This window comes from Crinia signifera, chromosome 3, assembly GCF_055691185.1.
Source record: "Crinia signifera chromosome 3, ASM5569118v1, whole genome shotgun sequence".
Taxonomy (NCBI): domain Eukaryota; kingdom Metazoa; phylum Chordata; class Amphibia; order Anura; family Myobatrachidae; genus Crinia; species Crinia signifera.
In genome coordinates this window covers 293433816-293457620 of record NC_139219.1, presented here as the reverse complement: position 1 = coordinate 293457620, position 23805 = coordinate 293433816, and the positions used below count along the sequence as shown (strand labels likewise).

Here is a 23805-nt window from a genome sequence, read left to right as displayed (position 1 = left end):
TAACGGCAGAACCCTGTAATCGGGTTTTTAACTGATAACCTGTGAAAAAAAGTACAGATCAAAATGCATTCCTACAGAGTTGCGTCGCCAAACAGTGCACCGCTAGCTGGCGCACGCTTCGCAATTAGCTTTTTCAAGGCCTTCAAAGCAGATTCTGACACGCATTGTTAGGTGACTAGTAGCACATGCAATAGAACCAGTGTCGTGTAATAAGCCTGTGTTTGACACTTTTATTAATACAATGTGTCGATTATAGGCAAACATTGTAACATCAGTCCTCAAGACTCAATACATGCAGCCACGGTGCTGAAACCAACAGTTACTTTGAGTCATAATCAACCTAGTGTCTATACAGGTAGACCTACCCCCAGACTGTGCCCTATCCCCCCTTTTCTCCTTATAAGTGGAATTATTGGTAGCAATTCTGAGTCATCTATATTAATGCCTCAGACTGTGCTTTAATACTTTTTTCCTAAATGTGGAATTATCACCACCTATAAACACAGTGAATCCTGTACAAGTGCCTATAAACGATCCTATGAACCTGGCATTACACTGATGAAAAGGACAAATTGAGGGCGTGTATACAATCTTATAACGTGGGCAGATCACCAGCATATAGCCACAGTGTTGATAATATTGGGTGGTTGCTTCAAAACATATCTGCAATACACCATATCTGTGACATATCCCAATCAATCACAATTCTGGTGACCCCAACCCCTGCAGTCTTGAGGCTGCGACAACTTACACTATTTCTGTGTAAATATCAAACACAGCATTTATCCCTACAAGTAGGAGACACGAGACATATAGTGCAAAGGCAGTTTGACCTATCTCTTAGAGAGTTAGACGCTTGCAATCCTCTCTTCGAGCGGTCACAATATTACAACCTGTGATACTACATAATACATTATAATTGAATCAGAACAGATAAAAGTGCGTCGCCAGGCAGCCGCCGTCTTTTTAACACACTTATTCTACCTTTGTCCATCACCCTTACTTTGTTTTTTGTGTGTTTTATATTTCGCAAGTTTTAAAATAAATGAATAAAAGCTAAATTTTATTGTTTAATTAGTTCTGCTACAGGTGCACCACACCAAGGACAACCTTTTTCCTGTTTCTTTGGAAACGTTGTGTCCAAAATCTTATGTGTGTGGGAGTCTCTACTGAATTCCACTGTAAAGTTGGTGTTATTTCTGCACTTGCCAACCGGAATGCAACAAATGTTAAGAAATATACTATCAATAATGGGGGGGGGGGGGGGGGGGGTGGTGTGGTGTGTGTGTGTGTGTGTGTGTGTGTGACTTCTGAATAAATATTTTTCAAGTATGGAAAAAGGTCTTTAATTCACCTTGGGGCAGATGTATTAAGCCAGGTGAAGTGATAAAGTAAAAGGTGGTAACACACCGGCCAATTGGCTCATAACTGTCAAGTTAGGCGGGGTTTGAAAATGATAGGAGCTTATTGGCTGGTGCGTGATCACCTTCTACTTTATCACTACACCAGGCTCAATACATCTGCCCCCTTGACCTCTACGCATGTCATGGCGATCTCAACACTCGCCACACTTGTTTTTTTCAAACACACTTGTTTTTTTCAATCCGTGTTGAAACCTACTGCAGTTCACGTGCCAAGCTAGTGTCACACCCCGTTAGTTTGTTAATCTATTATGGAATTCTGTACATAATGTATGGAAATGCTGGTTTAATGAATCCCAGGCAGCAACATACGGTACATCATTTAAATATTTTACTTTTTCTGGAATGTTTTTATCACCTGGAAATTGTAGGCATCACGCTGGGTTTTTCACATAAAAATACCACAAAATGTTAAATGTTGTACCAAAAAATGCAACCCTGCTTATCATTTCCTCAATTTCACAGCTATCAGATTGTTAAGGCATGACTTTTGGACATTTCTCTTCTGTAGCTGTGACGTTAACTGCCTGTCTTGCAGATTTTATTGTCAGGATGACATTCGGGCATTTGAGATTTTGTTCGGTGAGATTCCACGCCCAGCGCAAGCCGAAGAACTTTATGAGATTCTTGACTCTTTCACAGAAAAATATGAAAACGACGAACAAAATATTAACATGAGAAAAATGGCCAAGGAGCAAAGGAAGGTATGGCGTGAGTCGCTGCTTATAAAACTAGATGTGTTCTGTTGTTGAAATTCCGTACTTCACATTCCGGAACCAGTTCCAGTTATTCTATTGAATGGAGCTAATAATTGATTCAATCTGCCTCATGGTTAAAACATTACAGCGTTCTCACTCTTTGGTAAGAGGATATAGGTTGAAAGAAGAGGACTCCTTACCCCATCTGTTTCACTAAAACCTTAACAGGGGATCTCTGTCTTCTAATACAACTTAATTTTTTAAAGATTTCTTCTCACCGGTGACCAGTGTGGTTTGTATTCTGATAGTTCAGCATGATTGCTAACCTCCTGAAGAACTTTTAACGTTAGGAAAGCTTATCAAGAACGATTAAGATGCAATTGTTTTTATGATAAGAGTCTTTGATGTCACCGTGGGAACAAGCTTGCAACGCCTACTGGGGTGCGCAGATAAACCAGAACAAACAGCAAACGGCAGGCAGTGTTTTATACTGTGATGCACTTGAACATGATTATTAGAAGTCATATGAAACGAGGCTTACAATACAATCTGAGGTAATGTTAAACATGCCATTTATGCTATAATGATCCTGATAAGGAATTGTGTGAGATCAATATGGTAGTGCTAAACAGCGTAGAGTAGTATACATTAAACAATAACGTTGTTTTGTTTGTTTTGACTTTGTTTCCCTCATCATCGTGATCTTCCCGGACTAACCTGATAGGTGCTTGAGACAATTATTATATTGCACAGTTGATCTCGGTTTGTGGTGTCTTCCATGCTCCTAGATAGTCGCCAGCCCCCGGTCCTGGGACCTGTGCAATGGATCTGGCAATTGGAGAGACTGCCCACCCCCAGCATCTATGGACTGCAACCTATAGAATCCAAGTGGCACTGAGAGATAAAGCAGGGAGTGGCTTACTACAAGAAGTGTGCTTTCTACATATTGCAGTCTGAACTGGCAGTACCGATGGGAGGCGGAGCTCATCCAAGTGGCACTGCTTTATGTGTTTATGGCTGATGCGTAGGACTTCCAATAGGAAGTCACTGCCTGCCATTGAAGCCAGTGCAGCCAGAGACTGCACCTGGCTTTAGTGACTCTGAGCATGCTGGATTTTACCTGGGGGGGTACATTGTCCCCCACTATTTACAAGTTAAAATAAACAAGTACAGAAGAAGCTAGAGGTTGCAATTAAAGGATGTGTGAGCCACAGAGGACAGAGGTAAATGTATGAAGCTTAGAGAAGTGGTATCTATCCCTATAAAGAACGTTATATGCAAGGTGATAATGCACCAACCAATCAGCTCCAATAGGTAAATTAACAGTTAGGAGCCGATTGGCTGGAGAATTATTACCTTGCACATAACGTTCTTTATGGGGATAGATACCACTTCTCCAAGCTTCATACATTAACCCCTGAATGCCCTATGGAGTTAATTCACTCCTATTTCATGTGCATTTTATATTACTACTGCATGGTGCCTATGTTTCACAGAAAGTCGGAAGTATAGACACACACCTATTCAATGTGGCTGTTTTTGTCTGCATTGTTGCCTATGCAGAATCAACTTTTTTTAAATTTGAATCTGTATTGTTGAAAATGGCCACTGAATTTAGAAATCTGCGGCTGTTTTTGTAGATCCGCAGGTTTACCTACCATCGAAAAATTTCAGACAATTGGAACGATTGACTGGGTCAAACATAAATTTGACCTCCGCTTGTCGAAAAGTGATGATATTTCCAACTGCCGGAAATATTGGCACACAATTGATAAACCACAACAGTTGAGTGTGGTATTCTATGATTGTATCTAAAGGGAGAGATGGCTGTTTTTAGGCCCAAGTGAGCAATTGTTGGTCGGCTCCACATTGGTGCACGGAGTGGGGGGCCTTTATTTTATTTTACTTTATGGAAATCTATTGCTAAAATGTGTCTCTGCCTTGTGTAGATTTTAAAATATATATGTTGTAATTCTTTATATGCATGTTTTTTAATCTCATTTTATCATCCAATGACTTGTACACAGCCACATCCTCAACATTATAAATATTCACAAGTGTTCTAAATCTTCACAATGTTCTATCTGCAACTTGCGTGTCCCGGTTGGGCCATATTACTTCTGGGTGGCTATTGAAGTCTGGTTCACTCCGATAATGTCCCCTTCCTTTACAGTTCACCACTTCTGATACTCTTGTGGCACTGAACCAAATGTGCCCAGTTATTTTTGGAGGCATAGATGATCCCCTTTTGAGCTTTGTGCTCTTTTTGTCTTAGCCATAAGCTCCTTTTTTTTTACGTCTTCTATTTTGCCTGGAAATGAATTATGTACAGTTATGGGTTCATTTAATGTTGAAGTTTATTTGTGTTTAGAATGTCCCCTGGGATACTTGTTATATAGCCATGTGCTCTGTTCACATGGAAAGGGTCATTTTACCTTATTTAGTTGTTGGGGTTTGAATAGTGCACACACGTGCCTGTGTTTGCCCTTGAGGACGGTGAGCTGTAACATACTGTGAACCACAGTCAGAATGGGCCATGTAAACAAGTGTCTTTGACCATGTAGTGTGGGAATGTACTTTGCAATGTCTGTGTGTTTGACGTCAGCCTCCTCCTTACCTTTTACATATGCGACTTATTTCTGAGCAATCATGGATAACCTATTTTATAACATGCTTTTTGTTTTAAAGGCCAAAGAAATGGCATCAAAGACAAGTAGGCCGCGTTCTCACCAAGCTGGAAATGGTACAGAAGGTAAGTCACAGGTTTGGTTTATAGGAAATGGTTGACACCTACTGGAGGCACATACATTATATGCTACTCTACATGCCAAAAGCATGAGGGCACCTGGACATGAGACCCACATGGCTCTAACGAGGGGGCAAGTGGATTCCAAAACCATAAAGCATTAGCTTCAATACCACCTTACCTAACTGATACATACAAAGTATATTATTATTGCTCATTATACCTTACTAATGTTAATTTATTCACACTTGTGTATTGTTAATAATTGTGTCATTAGAAGTACATCACACTCATCAGGGCCAGGCCAAGCCTAATTTTTTGGGTAAACAAACATAGATTTTAGCACCCCCTCATTGTTTCTGGAGCGACAATGTGGATAGAGTATCAATTGATATGTAAAAATTGGGCACCGGAGCACCAGCAGCCAATCAGGAGCCACCACTGTCGCTCCTGATTGGCTGCTGGACTGCGAGCTCCAATTGGCTCACGATGCAGTGGGAGATACTCAAAATAGCCACGCACCTGCTCTGAGTCTCTGAATACAGCCGGGCGGCCCACCGCTCTCTGCCCGACTGTCACGGCTTTCAATTGTGTCGGCTGGCGGCTGTCCAGCGGCAGCTGAGTAAAGCACCTTAGTAATCGGGGTACTGGCAACAATAAAGAAGACCCTGTCAGTGCCCTAATTACTGTGGCGCCTTACTCAGCTGTGTACTCGGCATAAGAGTAGAGCCGGCTTTCGCACACACAGTGCGTGTAAAAAGAGGGATGATTCCATTTATCCTCTTGATATGATGTGTGCAGAATATCAGGTGGGGATCCATTGCTTTCATGTCATGTATCTTCTCATTTATAGAGATGGAGCATATTTCTTTTAGCCTGACAGTGCAGTCAGACATCTGTCCCACAGCAGAGGGGCTGAGCCATTTTTGTATATCCCTTCCCTGCACACACAGTGGAGAGGGCAGGATTAGTATGATTCCACTGAGTGGTTCCCCTTCTGTGCTCTTTATTTAACTAAAAGTGATCTATATTCTATTATGATTTATTAGCTGTATGCCTTAATTTCTGTATTTCTATAAGGGTGCTACTGTATTCATACTTATAGCTCAAGACCAGCATTAATTACAACTGTACTCTGTAGATATATATAAAAAAAAAACAACAGAAATTGGTAATTGAATGAAGGGGCACAGTACTATATTGTTATTCATATATACAGAAAGTAAAGACAACCACTGGCATACTGGACTTAGCAGTGGCACTGTGTAGTTTCTCCTACATAGCAACATATCCTGCGAACTACATTGTACAATGAAAATCTCTGTTCTCCACAAGTTCAGAGTAAAACCAAATAACGAGAACTACAGTACATATAGGGGGTTGTTCGGGTTGATTCGCACCCTTGCGAGTCCACCAAACCCCGCCTTAGGAATGGTTGGCTGCCGCCACGCATTCGCAAGGACGACTCACTCGCAGGGGCCTGCGAATGGATGTTAAACAGTAACATCTATTCGCAGGGCAGGGGGAACCTCCCACATCTTTCGATGGTCGCCTACCATCGAAAGATGTGGAAGGTGCACGCATATGTAAGGTAGCTCTGAGCAACCTTACATATGCGCGTGTGCTCGGGGGGAAGTGGGCAGGCAGCTGACATCCGGTGATGCTTATGGTGCTCAGCACAGGTGCTGTGACAAACCACTGCAAGAAATAAATGGGACCAAAATGTTTTTACTTGAAGTATCACTATATATAAAAGGATAAATCCTCCTCACCTTTTTGAGGTGAAGTACTGCCAGTGGCCACTAGAGGCCACTCAACCAGTCAAATAATTCCATAACAGAAAGTGAAACCAACATGATAGGTTTCAAACCACCTTGATGTGGACAGAGGGAGCTGTGAAGACAGAGATTGGAGGTGGGAGAAGATGCAGACTATTATAGGTAGTAGGTAGGGACTAAGCCATAGTTTTTACAGGCTTTTAACTAGTTTTCTATAATGTGTTTTCATTCTTGTAAGACCTTTTATGATCTTTTTTTGGGAGGTCAATACGATCAGTGGTGATGTGCCGCTGTACCGCTCTGCACATTATGGCAGCCACCTCTGTGTCTGCTCTGCATAGTCTCCAATGTAGAGATACGGCACACCGTACTTTAATTGACCCCTTCAACGACTTTATCACCACCAGGCTGGTAATTTTCTCCTGAAGCAATTCCCATTTCTTCTTTCCCAGCAAATATTACATTTGTCACTGTTCCAAGAATCCGAATAATTCTATAGAGTTCTGTAAACGCAATTATCTTAGGTGAGTAATAAAACATGTCATCCAGACATACAGACGCTACATTGTGTAATAAATGTGTTACCACCTATCCTTCCTATCAATCTATCTTAAAACAGAGGGGTATAATGTAACTGTATTGTTTTTCAGCTGTGAGACCTACACAGAGAAGTTACCCTGACCTCTCCAGCTACAATATGAATGAACGTGAGTATCAATGCCCTGAATCAAGCTGAGCTCGGCGCTTCAGCTGTCACACAATATTTGTCAATTACTGCCGGTATTCACCCTGTGATCTGTACTGTATGTTGATCAGATTCCGACTGATTGTCCTTGTGGGCTACCCCACCTATATATTGATGGTGGCACTGCCCTCTTATGTCTGCAGTGGTTGCACGTCTCCCCCCTCCAAGCTGCATATTGCTATTCTACCCCCCTATACTTATGCTTGGTTGGCCATTAGTCGTCATTATCTGTGCACACTTACCATAAACCTAGATGCAAAGAGGCGCCTCCGAACAGGTGCACTTACGCTTAGAACCAGGGCAGCATAGCATGCAGTAACGTCCCCATGCACCTACTAAAATTGGTCTACATATTATCACCCCTTTGCAGATGTTAAATCTTGTAGACGCAATTGAATTGATACAGATGTGATTTGAAATACATAAGAATGCACATACACTTACTCTCACATGCACACATATTAGCATTCACTCCTTCCTGGCGCATACACAATGACTTGCTCGATAGAATCCGCCAACAGACGGCCGTTCGGCCCTGCACCTTCTTAGAATCTCTTTCATGCTGATGAACAATGTGTTGCATTGTCGTGTTGTGATTCACAGCATTTTAAAGGTCCCTGGGTAAATTTACTAAAGCTTCTAAAAATGAATAGAGGTGATTTTGTTAGCGGATGTTTTGCACATCTCACAGAGATGTCGGTCACTCAAAGGGATAATTAACATGTAATTTTTAGAATCTTATTTTTTTTTTTTTTTTTTTTTAGTAAATTTACCCCATAAAGTTTTCTTAACTACTGTACGTTACCAACTTTTGTGTTACTGATGCTGTTTTCACACTTAACCGGAGTCGCCCATTATACACAGAGCGACTCTGGTTTAACCCTTCTTATAACCCGGGTCCAATTTCCGGGTTACTCAAACTGGGTTATTAGGTTTGGTGCTTTCACACCGCACCTTGACTCGGGCCGACCAGGCAGCAAACTAGCAATAGGTTTGAAATAATTCTGTGACTTCACACTTTAACCCCTTCCCGACATATGACGTACATTTACGTCATATGTCGGTTGCGGGGGAATCAAGCCAGCTCACGGAGTGAGCTGGCTTGAAAGAGAGCAGGTAATGGCTGTATATTACAGCCAGGTACCTGCTCTCACGGCCACGAGCGGCGAGTTCGCCGATCGTGGCCGTTTAACCCTTTAAGCACCGCGGGCAAAGCACCCGCAGCGATTAAATAGCTGATCGGAGGGGGGGTGCCCCCCTCCGGCGCCGATCGGGGCCCCCCGCGGTGAGATCGGAGGGTGCCGATCGGTTGCCATGGCAGCCAGGGGTCTAATGTAGACCCCTGTGCTGGCCGTGTCAGCATTCCTATTCCATCCTGCCTGAGGCAGGATGTAATAGGAAGTGCTGAAAATCACTATGTTTAGCCATAGAGCTCTATGGCTGAACCTAGTACAGGCGATCGCGCCCCCTAGTGGTCAAGTACACTAGGGGGCCTTGTAGTAAAAGTAAAAAAAAAAAAAAAATAAGTTTAAAAAAAAAAAAAAAAAAATATTAAAAGTTCAAATCACCCCCCTTTCCCCATTTCACAAATAAAAATAAATAAAAAATAAAAAAAATAAACATATTTGGTATCGCCGCGTTCCTAAAAGTCCGATCTATTAAAATATAACATTAGTTATCCCGCACGGTTAAAGGCGTAAACGGAAAATAATTCCCAACGCCAAAACTACGTTTTTTGGTCGCATCGCCTACCCAAAAAAAAATAACTAAAAGAGATCAGAAAGTCGCCCATATCCCATAATGGTATTAATTAAAAAGTACACTTCAGCCCGCAAAAAATGAGCCCTCACCCAGGTCCGTAGGTGGAAAAATAAAAAAGTTATAAGCCGCAGAACATGGCAACGCGACGCAAATTAGAAAAACCGTAAAAGTTTCTATTTTTTTTTTTTGTGGTAAAACATAACGAAAACTATATAAGTTTGGTATCACCGGAATCGTAACGACCCATAGAATAAAGATAACCCATCATTTTAAACGAACTATGAACTCCAAAAAAACCGTAACCAGCGCAAAATTGTGGAATTGCGTTTTTTTTCTTTTTTACCCCACATTGAATTATTTCCTGATTCCCCAGAATATTATACGGTATAGTAAATGGTACCATTAAAAAGTACAACTTGTCCCGCAAAAAAAAAGCCCTCATGTGTCTATATAGCCGGAAAATTAAAAAAGTTACGCTTATTTGAACGCGAGGAGGAAAAAAAAAAAAAATTAACAAAAAAGGCCTCGTCGGGAAGGGGTTAAAGAAAAGAAAAACATGAGTTAATTACGATCATGTAATTTTGTGTAGTAAGGCATGCCTGGAACTTTTAATATTCTTCAGTAAACCACCTGTGGAAATGACAAAACTGCGCAGGCAACAGTGACACGTGGATACACAACACTAGCTTTACAGGAGACCCTAAATTGAAGGATAATGTAAACCTATTTTTCATAAGCTGCAGCTACACGTTCAGCAGACGGCTAAATGGGATCCTCGTCGAGTACTTGTCATTCTGCTAATCCCTCTCCGTGTAGCCATCTAACGTGTATTTATAAATAAGACTGAAAAGCCAGAAGGGGACCACCGGAGGGATTACCGTATCGCTTACATCACCAGCTATAAATAAAAACAGAAAATGGACCAAAATTATCTCTCAGCCTGGTGTCTAAGAGGGAATTCTTTGCAGAGATTATCCCATACATAACATATTTGCAGTAGCCTCTATTTGTGAATGGTAATATTAGGCTGATGCCTTGAATAGATGAAAAAGCCAAATTCAGCAGGGCTTTTACACCGGCATTACGCTGGATGTGACCTACCGCTTATGCAAGTGTTAGTCTGGGAGAGGTTCAAGGGCTAAGCGTGCAATTTCTATGTCTTGTTCAGCTTCTATAGTAATTGGTTGCAATTGGTTGCAAGTGGCTCACAACCGATAACTAGCCACTTTCTTTGGCACTAAGATCCTGGTTGGCTTGTAACGAGCCAAATTCATTCTGAATAAACCCCCCTCCCCCCAGATTCCGGCACCCTAGGCAGCTGCCTAATGGTAGAGCTGGCCCTGCCTGTTCGGCCATCTCTGGCACAGGTTACAGTCAGTGCAGACTGAGGATTATCCAAGAGCTGGTCGAAAAATCCTTCGATGGCCGTGATCATCGAAGGACTTTTTGCCCGTACGGTCACTTCCAAATAGATATGTCAGCGAACACATCCATTGGCATGCCGCTGCGGCCATTCACTTGGCGCAAGGGGGAGCGGGTGTTCGCTCACCCGGCAGGTGGCATTCAAGTGCTCGTAAGCAGTGAATTTACGCTGCTTATCGAATCAACCCCAAAATGTACTATTCTATCTATGCGTAAATATACAAGTTTATTTCTGTGCTTGCTATATGGGAGCATCTTGGGCCTATTTGCGTTCAAATCTGCATCCGCTTTATACATTTCCATCTTTCATATGCGAAAACAATATAAACGTTACCATCAGGTCAACTAATGAGGCAGCCTGTAAATCTCAGGCAGATATGAAAGCAACCAAAGTCTGATGACAAGCAGGAGTCAGTACACAGATATCATCTCAAGGTGCGGGCGCACAGAACCTACAGATGTGTCCTTGTACACCTAGACTCATCATGGTGCAATTACACATGGATACATCATGCGGCACAAGATTCCTGGCACAAGTGAGACGTGCCGAGCGTTGTGGCACGTTAGTCATGTGAACGTGCATCTTAATCTCAGAGTGATGCAGTAATACTGCTACATGTGGCTGCACTGTTTACTGATTCTTTATACAACGCACAACCAAACTTGCTGTTAAAAAATCAGACTGCGGCAGATGCATCATGGCATTCCATATACAGAGTCAGACAGGGGGTTACGCAGTCTATCGGGAAATTATCGATGGACTGTAAAAGCGTACGGCCAACAGTCCTACAATAAAATCCTGCTACTTTTTTATATCTGCCCTTACTCAGGTTAATGGCCGAACGCCGTCGTTTGTGAGTTGTTGCCCAGGTGTTTTAGGAGAAGGCGTGTGACATCAACCCCGGCCCTGGTCCTATCATTTCTCTCACGGCCGCCAAGTCAGTGCTGGGCTACTGCAGACACTGGAAGCATCATTTGCTGGGGAGCGAATGGATTTGCAGCTAATCACCGATCTAGCTCCTTTTTGCCCTGCTACGCAATTTGCTGGCTTGCCAGGGGAATTTACTCTGGTGGGGCAGCGTATACCTGATCACAGGGCCCTGCAATGTAGCAGAGTGGCGATCAGATCTGAATGACCCCCTTAGTCGCACACAGATAAATGTCGCATTTGAAACTAGTCAGCGTTGTTTTGTGTTGCTGTTGTCACAGTGTAATTAAGATGCACGTCCGTGTGTAAGACACTCTGTGCCTGCCAAGTCGTACAGGACCCGGTGTGGCGAGACGGGATGTTAGCGCTACTACAGCAAGAGTCTGTGTGATGGGCAGGTCATGACTTTACAGCTACGTTTTCATTTGTGACCATATGTATTCGTTACACCAGCTGTGCGAGATGCTTTGTTTACTCATAGCAGTGGTGAGCCCCCTACGCACGTAAGTTTACAATTGATAAGTTAATGAATGCGAGACGAAAGTTGACAGACTCTGCATTAACATGTCTACGCACTTGGTAATATATCAACATGGGTGATAAATGTCAGTTGATCCGTGGGGGATCTGCTGTACTTACCAGTTAAGGCAAGGGGGTATAATAAGTAGATTTACTAGAGACAATTGAGCTATCCAGTAATGCTCAGCCCAAGTACACAGCTGGTTTCCGTTTTTCTATTTTTTTAATTAAATTTTATCCGCTCGAACAAGAATTTTATTTTTGGCCTTTTTCTTGTGAGTCTAGTTCTGTAGGAACCATTGATCTTAAACATGGGTACCACATCATTCACGTTGTTGTTATCCTTCATTTATATGGCGCCACAAGGGATCAGCAGCACCCACTGACAGTCTGTTTCAGACTTGATCCCTCGTCTGTGAATTTGCAGTTGACTGCTAGTGTTTAGCCGCCACCCAGAGAGCGGGAAACCCGCCTCGGAGAGTGAATTGCGAAAATATTGCAATCCTGTTGCAAATCGTTCACCATCCAATGATTTTCCCATTCTGTGCAAATGTAAGTATAACCCTCTCACAACTCTGCGACAGAGACAGGTTGATTGCGGTCAGCGCTGATGTCACACAACGCTTGCATTTTTTTTCGGAAACTCCCAGAAAAGGTTTCCACCCCAAATGCTGATTTCCTCTCCGTCAAATTGCGAGGGGATTGCGGATAGATATTTTTGCTATTTTGGCTTGTGCATGCGCACTACAATCTGCCACTCAGTCACTCAATAATCGAACCGATTGAGAATTCACACTGTAGTGATCAGGTCTGAATAACCCCTGGAGTACATAAACGAAAAAGCAAAACGGCAAACCATTGTATACAGTAGAGGACAAGCACAGGGCACATAAACATAGCTGCATCAGACAACACTGAAATATCTATCAGGGTGTCAGAAAACTGCAAGAGCAGGTGCCACTGAAGACGGTATACGTTCTGCGATTTATTCATCTTTCCATTTGTACAAAGATGGGCAGTGTTACTTGTGAAACTGCAAATGCACTGGGCCAGTGGCGTAAGTTTGTCCCAGTTGCCCAGAGGCAGGATAAATATTGTGCCCCCCAAATAGCTCAATCAGGAAGGTGTCAGTCACCAGTAAGACAGGTCATGGGTTCACTTCTAATACAGGGTGTGATGCTAGCAAAAATGATGTTAGGAGGGGGAGTCGGCCACAGAAGTGATATCAACAGCTTTCAATTAACTGATTCAAACTTGAAGGGAAGGAGAGGTGCCCCCTTGGCAGCCGGAGCCCGGCGGCAGATGACTCCATTGCCTCCCAGAGTTACACCTCTGCACTGGGCATATTTGTGATTGTGGCCAGTGCCGGATTACCAAATAGGCAGAGTAGGGCAATATGGGCCCTTTTTTAAGATGACAACGTATCAAAATATTAATTTTATATTGAGAGAATATTACAATCAAGCTGGATAGAGACAATTAATCAACTCAAACAAATGAAAACTTTGCATTAAAAACTATAGACTAAATATTAATAAATGAAAACTTTGCATTAAAAACTATAGACTAAATATTAATGCAATGTACCCATTAACCACTTAAAGTACACAAACCATATACATCAGATTCACTTTACAGTTTCTAGATTGTAGACTGTTGGTTGGTAAAATTTAAACGTATTTGGAGATCATTTTCAAAGGGGGCCGAGATTTCAACCGCCAGGGTTTTATCCTGATTGTGTCCATTTATACTTGAAGACTTTGTTCTTTCATAAACTATCTTCACTGTCACGGACTATAGATTGCTTTAACAGAAGCGAGAACACTGTAACCCACTTTAATGTTATGCTATATATGATGTTACCATTGTTAAAGGATTCTCTAATTGGTCTCTGTACTCCTCGTCTGGTCTTTTTTAAACCTGTTCGTACTGTAAAATGTCTGTTGGCCTGTTTAATATTCACATCTCTTTAAATCCGTGACTCACGGGGGAAGTAATCGTGCGGATTGGAATATTTAGGTTTAATTAGCCATCATTTAGATTTGCTATCTTTTTTGTATGACTGTTTTTTCATTTCTTATTTTATATAAGTACACCTTTTCCTATTGAAGAATTAATCTACATTTTTAATGGGATTGCTTCCAGCAGAAGTTTCCGTGGGATAAACTTTGTACGTTCAACTTTTTTATCCGCGCAAGACAGAAAAGGCAAAAGTTGGTTTCGGTTTGTTGTCAGGTGTTTGGGGAGAGAGGACTCTTGCAACTATTACTAGTGTGTGGTGTGACTAACTGGCTGGGGAAGGATTGAGAGGAGAAGGGAAACTGCCAGTGGCTCTGTGCCGCTGTATGGTATCTGTCTGCTCATCGTTATGAGCCCGGAGGACTGGCAACCAGTGGCCCCCTGGAGGACTGGCAACCAGTGGCCTCAGAAAAGGCACAGTAGCAGATTAAACCGCAGTGGTGGGAGCCTATGGCTGGAGCCAGTGCTGTCCACCAATATGATAAATCTTGGGGTTTGTATATGTATTTGTTTGGCACTAAAACAGATGGTTGAGATGTGCATTTGTTCTGAATCGTTGTACAATAAGACAATGAAAAGTAGCTATATAGTATAGTCCTGCTGATAGTTGTCATCTTCATCATTGTGTCAGTTTGCGCCAGCACGGATAAGAGGAATGCATCCTGAAAGGCAAATCTGAGCAAAGTAACAGCTGGGCCACCAGGAATGGCCATGTCGACAGTCTACCATGTTGAAATGTCATCCGTGTATACATAATGAATGTTGACGTGGTCACAGCCTATGTGCTGCTTTTCGACTTTTTGACCATGTAGACATTCTCATCTCATGTTTACATAAACTGTCTCCCTGAATTGCCACACCCATTTCTATAATATAGCATCTTTGACTAAGTAATAAATATTTTTTGAATATAAAATGGTAAAACAGTGTTGCATTGAAAAACAAATGCGTTTATGCTTGTGCATAGGCTTCCCCCTTTCCTGCCTACTGGTGCCTTTGTGGTTGGTTGGCTAGAAATCTTTGTGCTGCAATGTATATCCTCTTCTTTTAGTAGACCAGGCATATCCAAACTTTGGCCCTCCAGCTGTTGTGAAACTACACATCCCAGCAATGCTAGTTTTAGCATTCCCTAATAGCAAAACTCTGGCAAGGCATGATGGTACTTGTAGTTTCACAACAGCCAGAGGGCCATGCCTGTACATGCCTGTATTAGACTGTAACCTGCACGTGTGAATTACATTTGTATATATATATAATGCTGTTTCTGCCATCCCATTTTTTGCAGTTCTATATGCCTTTTTCTTCCAATTAATTTTTATACATTTTAATTAATAAGACCCTCTTACCATAAGTCGCCATGGTGATAAATTGGTTGCCCTTCATACCTGCATGCACTAGCCTCTTGCCGATGGCAACACCATTTGTATATAGGGCAAAAAACTAGTCCACTTTTCAAAATAAGAAACATCCTTTTAATTGGGAAAGAATTCTTTACCGTTGTTTAATATCTCTTAAAAGCCTGTCCATCAGGTATTTATGGTGGTCCATTTTAATTTACTTGAATTTTATAGGGGAAGTAGCTTTTCCCATGTGGACCTGGTTAATCAAAGTTCAGTGTCATATTTTTTTTCCCTTTAGCTTTAATCTAGTGTTGAGCTGGATTAATCACTATTTATACACAGATGGACAGATTGTTCGTTTCCTGTGACATCCTGGGAAAACCACTCCAAAATGCTAATCTGGATTATCTTTGGTCTTTGCACGGGGAAACCCCTTTAATGGCACTATGGTTGAAAGCATTTTGATTTAAATGTTAGGATCATTATCTGATAATGATGTATAATACATCATTCCGAAAAAGTATTCCGAAAAAAAGCACAATTTTAGTAGACGCTATTCATGTCACTATAAATATTAGACATTTAAACTCATATAAATGTTTTGATCTATTTGTCAGTTTGCTGCCATTTTTCCATTTGCATGTGTATTTTACCTTCTATATATTTTCTTTTGTACATGAATCCAAGACTGAGCCAAACATAGTCCGGGGTCCGGCCAGCTGGTGGTGGTGGGCAGCGGGATCCCTCAGAGCAGTGGCGGCAGCTGGGATCTTGTAGCCGCATTTTGCCTGGCGGCAGGATACGGCTGCTGAATATTTTGAAATGACTGGCCGGACGTTGATTGGCTGAGAGAATTCTCGCAGTCAATTAGCGGCCTCCCATCAGCAGCAGCATAATTAGAGCAGACTCATGAAGTTCCGCTACTGACATTTTTTTAATCAGTCTGTCCATTCTGGTTGTGCTTTCTTGGGGTTAATTGCTGTTGACCTGGTTCTGTACTCTGAAGGGGGCGATTTCCAAATATTTAATATTTGACACAATACTTGCTTGTCCACATCCCTGCATTAAGGTGCACGCACATGGTGCGATCTGCTGCATGCGTTCAGGAACTAGATGCAATGTGATCTAGTTCAAAAGTACGTCCTGCGCATACTTTTTGTAGTTTGTGATGTGTGCGGGAGTGAGCATAGCGTCGCAAGACCAAAATGCAAGGGCACCATGAGTACATGTATGACGGACCAATATTTCCAAACACTTTTTTTGGTACTTGTTTCCTAGCACGGCGCCCATCGCATACCGTATATAGTGGTATGCGATGCGATATTCACGTAAATTAACAGGAATGTACAATTAATTGATTTTAGATAGTGTGACGAACGCACGCGGAATACATGTAAAGTAATCTGCATCCCCTCGCGGGGCTCACCGCGCTTCGGGCTCAGTGGCTCGCTGTGCTCACCACACTATCTAGAATCAACTCTACGACGACGTGGATAGTGGGGGCATGAAAAGTTCGGAGGAATCGTACCGCCGCGGGCTCGCTTCCCTCGCCACGCTTCGGGTTGATGTTGATAGTGGGGGTGGCATTGACAATGGGGTTGCATTTAACATTGTAAGCACCCATCAGGGTGCTTGTACAATTAAAAATTGCATGCCGCTATATTTTAATGTTTGAAGCAGTCTGCTCTGTTTCGAAGCAGGAAGGTGATTCTGTAAAACATGATGTATACAATTGATACCAATGGAGCTTGCCCTATAATTCAGGATTGACTTGTTTGTCCTTCTTTCAGAAGCCGTGAACGTGTCAGTAATGCAGACGTGTCTAACCAAACATCCTCTACTAATCGTTTAATCTTCCAAAATACCTAATTTTTTAGGTGTTTTTCAAAATTCTATTTTGAAAGCTAAAAATGTCTTAATATTTCAAGTACTTTCCACTTTTAACTCTGTTACAGATACTTCAATACTACTATTTTAAGACCAATTCTATCGTGGGATGTTTTGAAATTTTAAATACACTGGTTCAGCTTGAAAGAATAATGATTCTGAAGCTGCCTTTTGTTACCACTTTTATCTTCTATTCTTTCGAGTTTTAAATTCCAGTCGCGCTGAAATGATCATCGTTCTGTTGCAGGATCTATTGTACGCAATATAAACCTCTATAACAGGGAAAGGTTTACAGCAAGGATATTAACCACACAGCCCATTGTAACCCAATCCCCAATTACCTTCTCAAGTCTGCAGTGTGGATGTCTTTTTACTGAGCACTGGGATTAGGAGCTGGTTATGTTCCTAAATAAAGACAAATCTGCATTGGACAAGCTATAAAAGCCCAGCACGTATTCCATAGCACTAAAAAGGATTTAAAACTTGCTGTTTCTTTAAAAACTAACATGCAATTATGGCAGGCGTGTATAGTTTTTATTTGTGTTACACCACTGTGTACAGAACATAAAGTGCAGTATATTTTAAAGAATAAGTATTAATGAAATAACTACATATCTTCACCCTGTTCTCCTCCTTCGCTTCATTTATTCAGCAGGCACAGGGTGACCGTTAGAGACACGGAGCGATTTTGTGCTCTTTTCTAAGCAATCTGACTAGATTGCTTAGAAAGTAAGCATGGACCTGCTAAAAGGGGCAAACACACGTAGAGATTTGTGCTAAGCAATTTTGCTGGTGTCAAGATCTCCCATGGGGAGCACATACACACGCAGAGATTTGTGCTAAGCAATGTTGCTAAGCAATTTTGCTTAAGCAAAAAAAGGCCGGGTAGTGGATCAGAATGAGAGATTGCGATCAGTATCTCTCATTCTGTACACACAGAGAGATTTGCAGTCACTTGCTAAGCAATCTGACTAGATTCTGACTGCATTCACTGATTTAGTTAAAAATAGATATTTAATCTCTTGGAGCATATACGGAGACAGCTGGGCTTACTTTCTAAGCAATCTAGTCAGATTGCTTAGAAAATAGCACAAATTAGCTCAGTGTGTATGCCTTTTAAGTCCGTGTATGCAGTCAAAATCTAGTCAAATTGCTTAGCAAGTGACTGGAAATTTCTCTGTACAGAATGAGAGTTACTGATCGAGAGCTCAGGGTGTACACACGGAGCAAATTTGTGCTATTTTCTAAGCAATCTGACTAGATTGCTTAGAAAGTAAGCACAGATCTCTCTGTGTGTATGCTCTGAGAGATTAAATATCTCTTGCTAACTAAGTCAGTGCATGCAGTCCCAATCTAGTCAGATTGCTTAGCACATGACTGCAAATCTCTCTGTGTCTACAGAATGAGAAATACTGATCGCAATCTCTCATTCTGAACAACTACCCAGCCTTTTTTTGCTTAAGCAAAATTGCTTAGCAAAATTGCTTAGCACAGATCTTTACGTGTGTATGCCCCTTTATTCTGAACCACTACCCAACCTTTTTTTGCTTAAGCAAAATTGCTTAGATAAATCGCGTACCACAAATCTCTGCGTGTGTATGTGCTCCCCATGCGAGATCTGGACACCAGGAGATGCCCTACCCTAAATAGCTTAGCAAAGTTGCTTAACACATCTCTGTGTGTGTGTGCCCCTTAATGCACGCATGGACTCGCTGGCAGGGCTATAATTACAGTAGCTCAAATGAATGTAGCTTTGAAACCAATATTAACCCTTTGAGTGCCAACATCTCAGTGAGAGGTGTTCAAAATATCTGCTAAAAATGCCGGCATCGCTCACATTTGTTATATAAATTCAAATAAAACAATGTGTAAAAACAGATTATATTTCCTATATCAGGTAAACATTACAGGTTGTCATGATGAATAAGAATGTTTGCTTGTCGATTTATTACACCTATTTTGACAAATTCACTTGGCACTCAAAGGGTTAAGAATGACCTGCATATGATGCAGATCGTATGATTTATTTATTTACAGTTTCTTATATAGCGCAGCAGATTCCGTTGCGCTTTACAATAGTAGACAGTGATAAAACAAACTGGGTAACAGACAGACTTGGAGGTAGGAGGGCCCTGCTGCAAGCTTACATTCTATAGGGACATAGGAGGGAAACACAAGGACAGGCACCAGTAATAGCATAGCAGTCCCACCAAGTTACAAGTCCAGAAGGGGAGCTATATAATACATAAGTGCCTCAGAGGGTTATGCGAGTAGAACTTAAATATGATAGGCTTGTCTGAAGAGGGGAGTTTTCAGGGAACGCTTGAAAGTTTGGAGACTAGTGGAGAGTCTTATTGTGTGTGGAAGGGCATTCCATAGGATGGGAGCAGCACAATGAAAGTCCTGTAATAGTGAATGGGAGCTAGTGATCCGTACAGAAGAGAGACGCAAATCTTGTTTTATTATTTTGTGATAAGTAAGGAGATATATGCTGATGTATATGCTATGTATGATCGGTCGAACAATCAATCATATGTGCTTAAAACGCATACGATCTGCTTAAGACCGCAAGCCATCCTGATTGATCATATGTGCAGCACATATGATCAGTGACGCGACCTCTTGACCCACGGGGACCGCGCATAGTCATTGCACTGAAATACCTCACAATGTGCATAAAACTGACCAAGCAATCCGTCGTGCATTCGTGCCTAGAATCGTTCTGATGTATGGCCAGCTTTAGATCAATTCAAGACACGGTCTGGATCTGATTCGGAGTTGAGTGACTGTGCACCTTGGCACTGCAGGTGGGGTACATGCAAAATGTGCATATTTGAAAGGAGCTTATCTAAACTCAAATCTTAAGTATAAATTAAAAGTATAGAATTAAGATGTTCAGCATTTGTGGGCTATTTACAATACCCTCAGTATTTATTCAGCATGCAGATATAAATGTATTTGCACCCCTTGCATTGCAACATGATTTATTCCATGGGCAGAGTCGCTTGCTTTTATTATTTTAATCCCAATGTAGCGCCAGCCCCACAGTCCCAAAGATGTGACATCTATGATTTGCTGTCTACCAATGTGGGGAGATATTAATCTGTACTGGCAGACTCCCCTATTGGCCAGAGTTTTAAGGGACACTCCCACCTACAGTGTCCGGTGTGGGTGAGTTTGTTGTTGAGTTGCACTACACAGTGGCAGAGAGGCTGGGGTGCACAGGGAACGCCATCCGAGTATTGGTAATGGGAAGTGGAGGCGGGGGGGGGGGGCTTTGCCACAATACCTGTGACCATGTCCACTTTTCGTGCACTGGCCTGTGCCAGGGGCTTTGGAATCCACGTCTTTTTCTGTGATAAAACCGCAGCTAATTCGCAAATGTAGTGGCTGTACCAGCTAAAACCGATTTGGCTTTTTAAAGAGCCGGATCTGCTGACGGGAATCTTGGCTGTTTCCTTTGCGAAAAACTTCCGGGATTGAATACTCTGATCCCGAAAGATTGAATACTCCCCATAATTGTTAAACAGCGTGCTTATAAATAAAATTGGGTGTTCTATGTCTTTATTAGCTGATCTGGATATTAACAGTGATGCTGATGACGGAAAAAGGATAGACCGAGTGGAATCTCTGAGTTCGGATTGTGTGGCTCTATAGCTCCATCTTGTGTGAGATGATGATCTTGTCACCTACTTTATAGGTACTGTATGTATATGTACAGCTTATGTCATGTAACATGACTGCTATACAACAAAATTAATAAAAATATATATTCTGTAAGATTATATCAACAGAATTGGTTCTTACTTGTTAGGTCTTCAAAACTGAAATGATCCCATGAGGATATTTTATTGATATTTTCTTGGAATATTTAAAAGTTCTATTCTTATTATAATTTGGTGGTCCCCATTTTCACCATGTTTCTGTGAGTCTTCATTGGGCCACATTGAGGAGGTTGCGACTGCTTATTGGTTTTCCCACTCCTATTCCTCTTCTGCCGCTTTAGAGCTGTAAATTATATAAATTTGGTAGGTTCCTGCAAATAAATATTTAACGTTATATATGTTTATATTCTGAGCAGTCGATTGCAATTTTATGGTGTGTACACAAGGTTCGATGTGCCTTAAGATGCGATCCACGATCCGATCGGATCGCAAGGCACATCCGATTTGCATACAACCTTGACTATATAGTGCAGATCTGCACTGTATAGTCAAGGCAGCCAAGACTTTCTGGCTTGCGATACGTGAACACGCATCGGGATCACAAGGGTTAAAACCCTTGCGATCTGCATCCGATTCTGATCCGATGTTGACTATATCGTCAACATCGGAAAGGAAATCGGACCGTGTGTACACACTATTAGTCTGATTTTGAGTTGCATGGGCCTCTTTTCACAGAGGCAAACCGTGCATTATTACATATGTGTGACCTATTTGGACACTGTGTTCTCATGATATAAAGCATTTGCAGTAGGGGAAGTGGGTGGTGGCAAAGCTATCGCATGTTACCACCCTGATTTGTGTGTGTGTGTGTGTGTGTGTGTGTGTATCAAAAGCTCTGTGTGATTCTTGAGTATAGGGGGGGATGCGGTTAGTATCTTGACAGGCTGTATCCGAAATAACAGGCAGGAGACCTGCGCCGGAATGCCCTCAGGCATTGGTGGTGAACTTCGGGTTTGGCTGGGCGGGGGGGGGGGGGGGGTGGTAGACTGCACGGAGTGAGGGTTAGGCACCTAGATAAGGGGGGATTAGGTTCAGGCAGTGGGGTTAGGCACTAGCATATTAGGCTGTCAGGGGGAGGAGGATTGTTTAGGGTTAGGCTCTTGGAAGAGGGGGTTGGGGGGCAGGACATGGAGTTGGTAAGTATACTTCCCTCAATCTGGATGCATCATCATTGCAGGCCATCCATTTGTGTTCTTGTACTTCACATGCGGCAACTGGGGTAAAACCAATGGGTGGCACTGGTTGATGCACACTATGCCCTGCGTTGAATGGATAAACATAATGTAGTAAAACAGGCTAGCGATGCTCAACGGAGAGGTACTGCAGGTCTTTTCTACCTGCTGCAATCAGAATGTACAACTGTCATGGTCTGTAGAGACATGATTCTAGATTTATATTGTTTGGACTTCTTATCTTATTTGCTATTTTCACCCTTATCTGTACTTGAACCTTGCTGTAACAATTGTAAATTTCTCCATTGTGAGACGAATAAAGGAATTCTATCTATAACGTTTATGTAATTCTGGATTGTTCCTATAAATACGCTGCCTAATGCCAAGCACATGTGCAGATTTTCCGTTGCTCCTACAGAATAATTTTTTCCCAAAATAAGACCAAAAAAATATTTATAATGTAAACTTGTAACAGGAATAGAACTGTAACGTTCTGTATTTCTGCATTCTGGGAGTGGGATATTGTAGTCTATGCTGTCTTGTGTTGCAGCTTTAGCTATTGCTTAATGAATTACAGTACTCCAAAGGGAGTAAGTCCAAACTTATTTTGATCTCTTGAATTTGGAAGCCCATCGTACTATTAGGGTTCTGACCCAGCATTCCAGACATACTGTACTGTGATGATAAATTACATTTTCTAAGTTTATTTATCTCATGTTAGAGTAATGAAATAAGGCACAAACTACATATATATAAGCCAAGTTACACTTGCCAAAACAAACAACCATGTTTGAGGTTTTAAATTTGAAAATAGATACGCTTAGCATTTAAAGCCTACTTGCAGGGCCATCTTTTCGCCTGGGCCCTGTCCGTTAGTAAACACACACACTTATTGTGTAACATCCATTTGCAGGGCCTGCATGCGAATCACGCTTGCGAATGGGTGGCGCCAGCCACCCATTCGCAAGGCAGGGTTTGGTGGACTCGCAAGGCTGCGACTTGTGAATCAACCAAAATAACCCCCATTATGTGTAGGTGTGGCTATGCCCCCTTTCATGGCACACCGCATGTTCAGAGGATACGTGTTTGGAAATGGGGTACGGCCTCTCGCCGAATCACCTGGTCACAAAACTGCATTGACTCTAGTGCAATTGATGTATTATTTTCTTTTCATTTGATGTCACTGCAGTAAAAGCCACATGGACTGCATAGTCTGCAGCCCCTATGAGTGCATAATGGACAGGGATTTACTCGGCATGGACTTCCTGCTGGGACCTATACAACTAAAAGCAACATGGACTGGTGGTGTCAGTCCGTGTGTGTGTGTGTGTGAAGGGCAGGCAGAGCTTTCAATAGGACACCTGCTCCTCCTCATGTGGGGCAGGTCTACACAGGGAATGGTACGGTCTCCCGCTCCCTGCTGTGCCAGCCCTGTTACTGTAAATGTCTGGTTTGGGGGGGGGGGCATGGGTCTTCAGCCCTTAGGTACAATTCACCCCTGGATGCCTAAAATGCACATACTTGAAAATATTCCTGTGAGTCGGGCAGGGCCAAATTATTATAGAGGTGATTGGGGCTAGAACTCCAGGCCCCCACATACACTATCAATAGGCCAATCATCATGACCGCATGAGGAGGAGCAGA

The 23805-nt window shown here is 42.1% G+C and overlaps 1 protein-coding gene across 2 annotated transcripts in view; it reads left to right on the top strand.

The window, feature by feature from the left end:
• The window catches only part of SH3YL1 (SH3 and SYLF domain containing 1), a 76210-nt gene that overhangs the window by 42758 nt on the left and 9647 nt on the right, over nucleotides 1-23805 (top strand). For both annotated transcript variants that reach the window (XM_083178463.1, XM_083178462.1), the window contains exons 7-9: nucleotides 1960-2125; nucleotides 4808-4871; nucleotides 7294-7350. In XM_083178463.1, the coding sequence (XP_083034589.1) occupies nucleotides 1960-2125; nucleotides 4808-4871; nucleotides 7294-7350 (287 nt within the window). The remainder of the gene's footprint in view (nucleotides 1-1959; nucleotides 2126-4807; nucleotides 4872-7293; nucleotides 7351-23805) is intronic.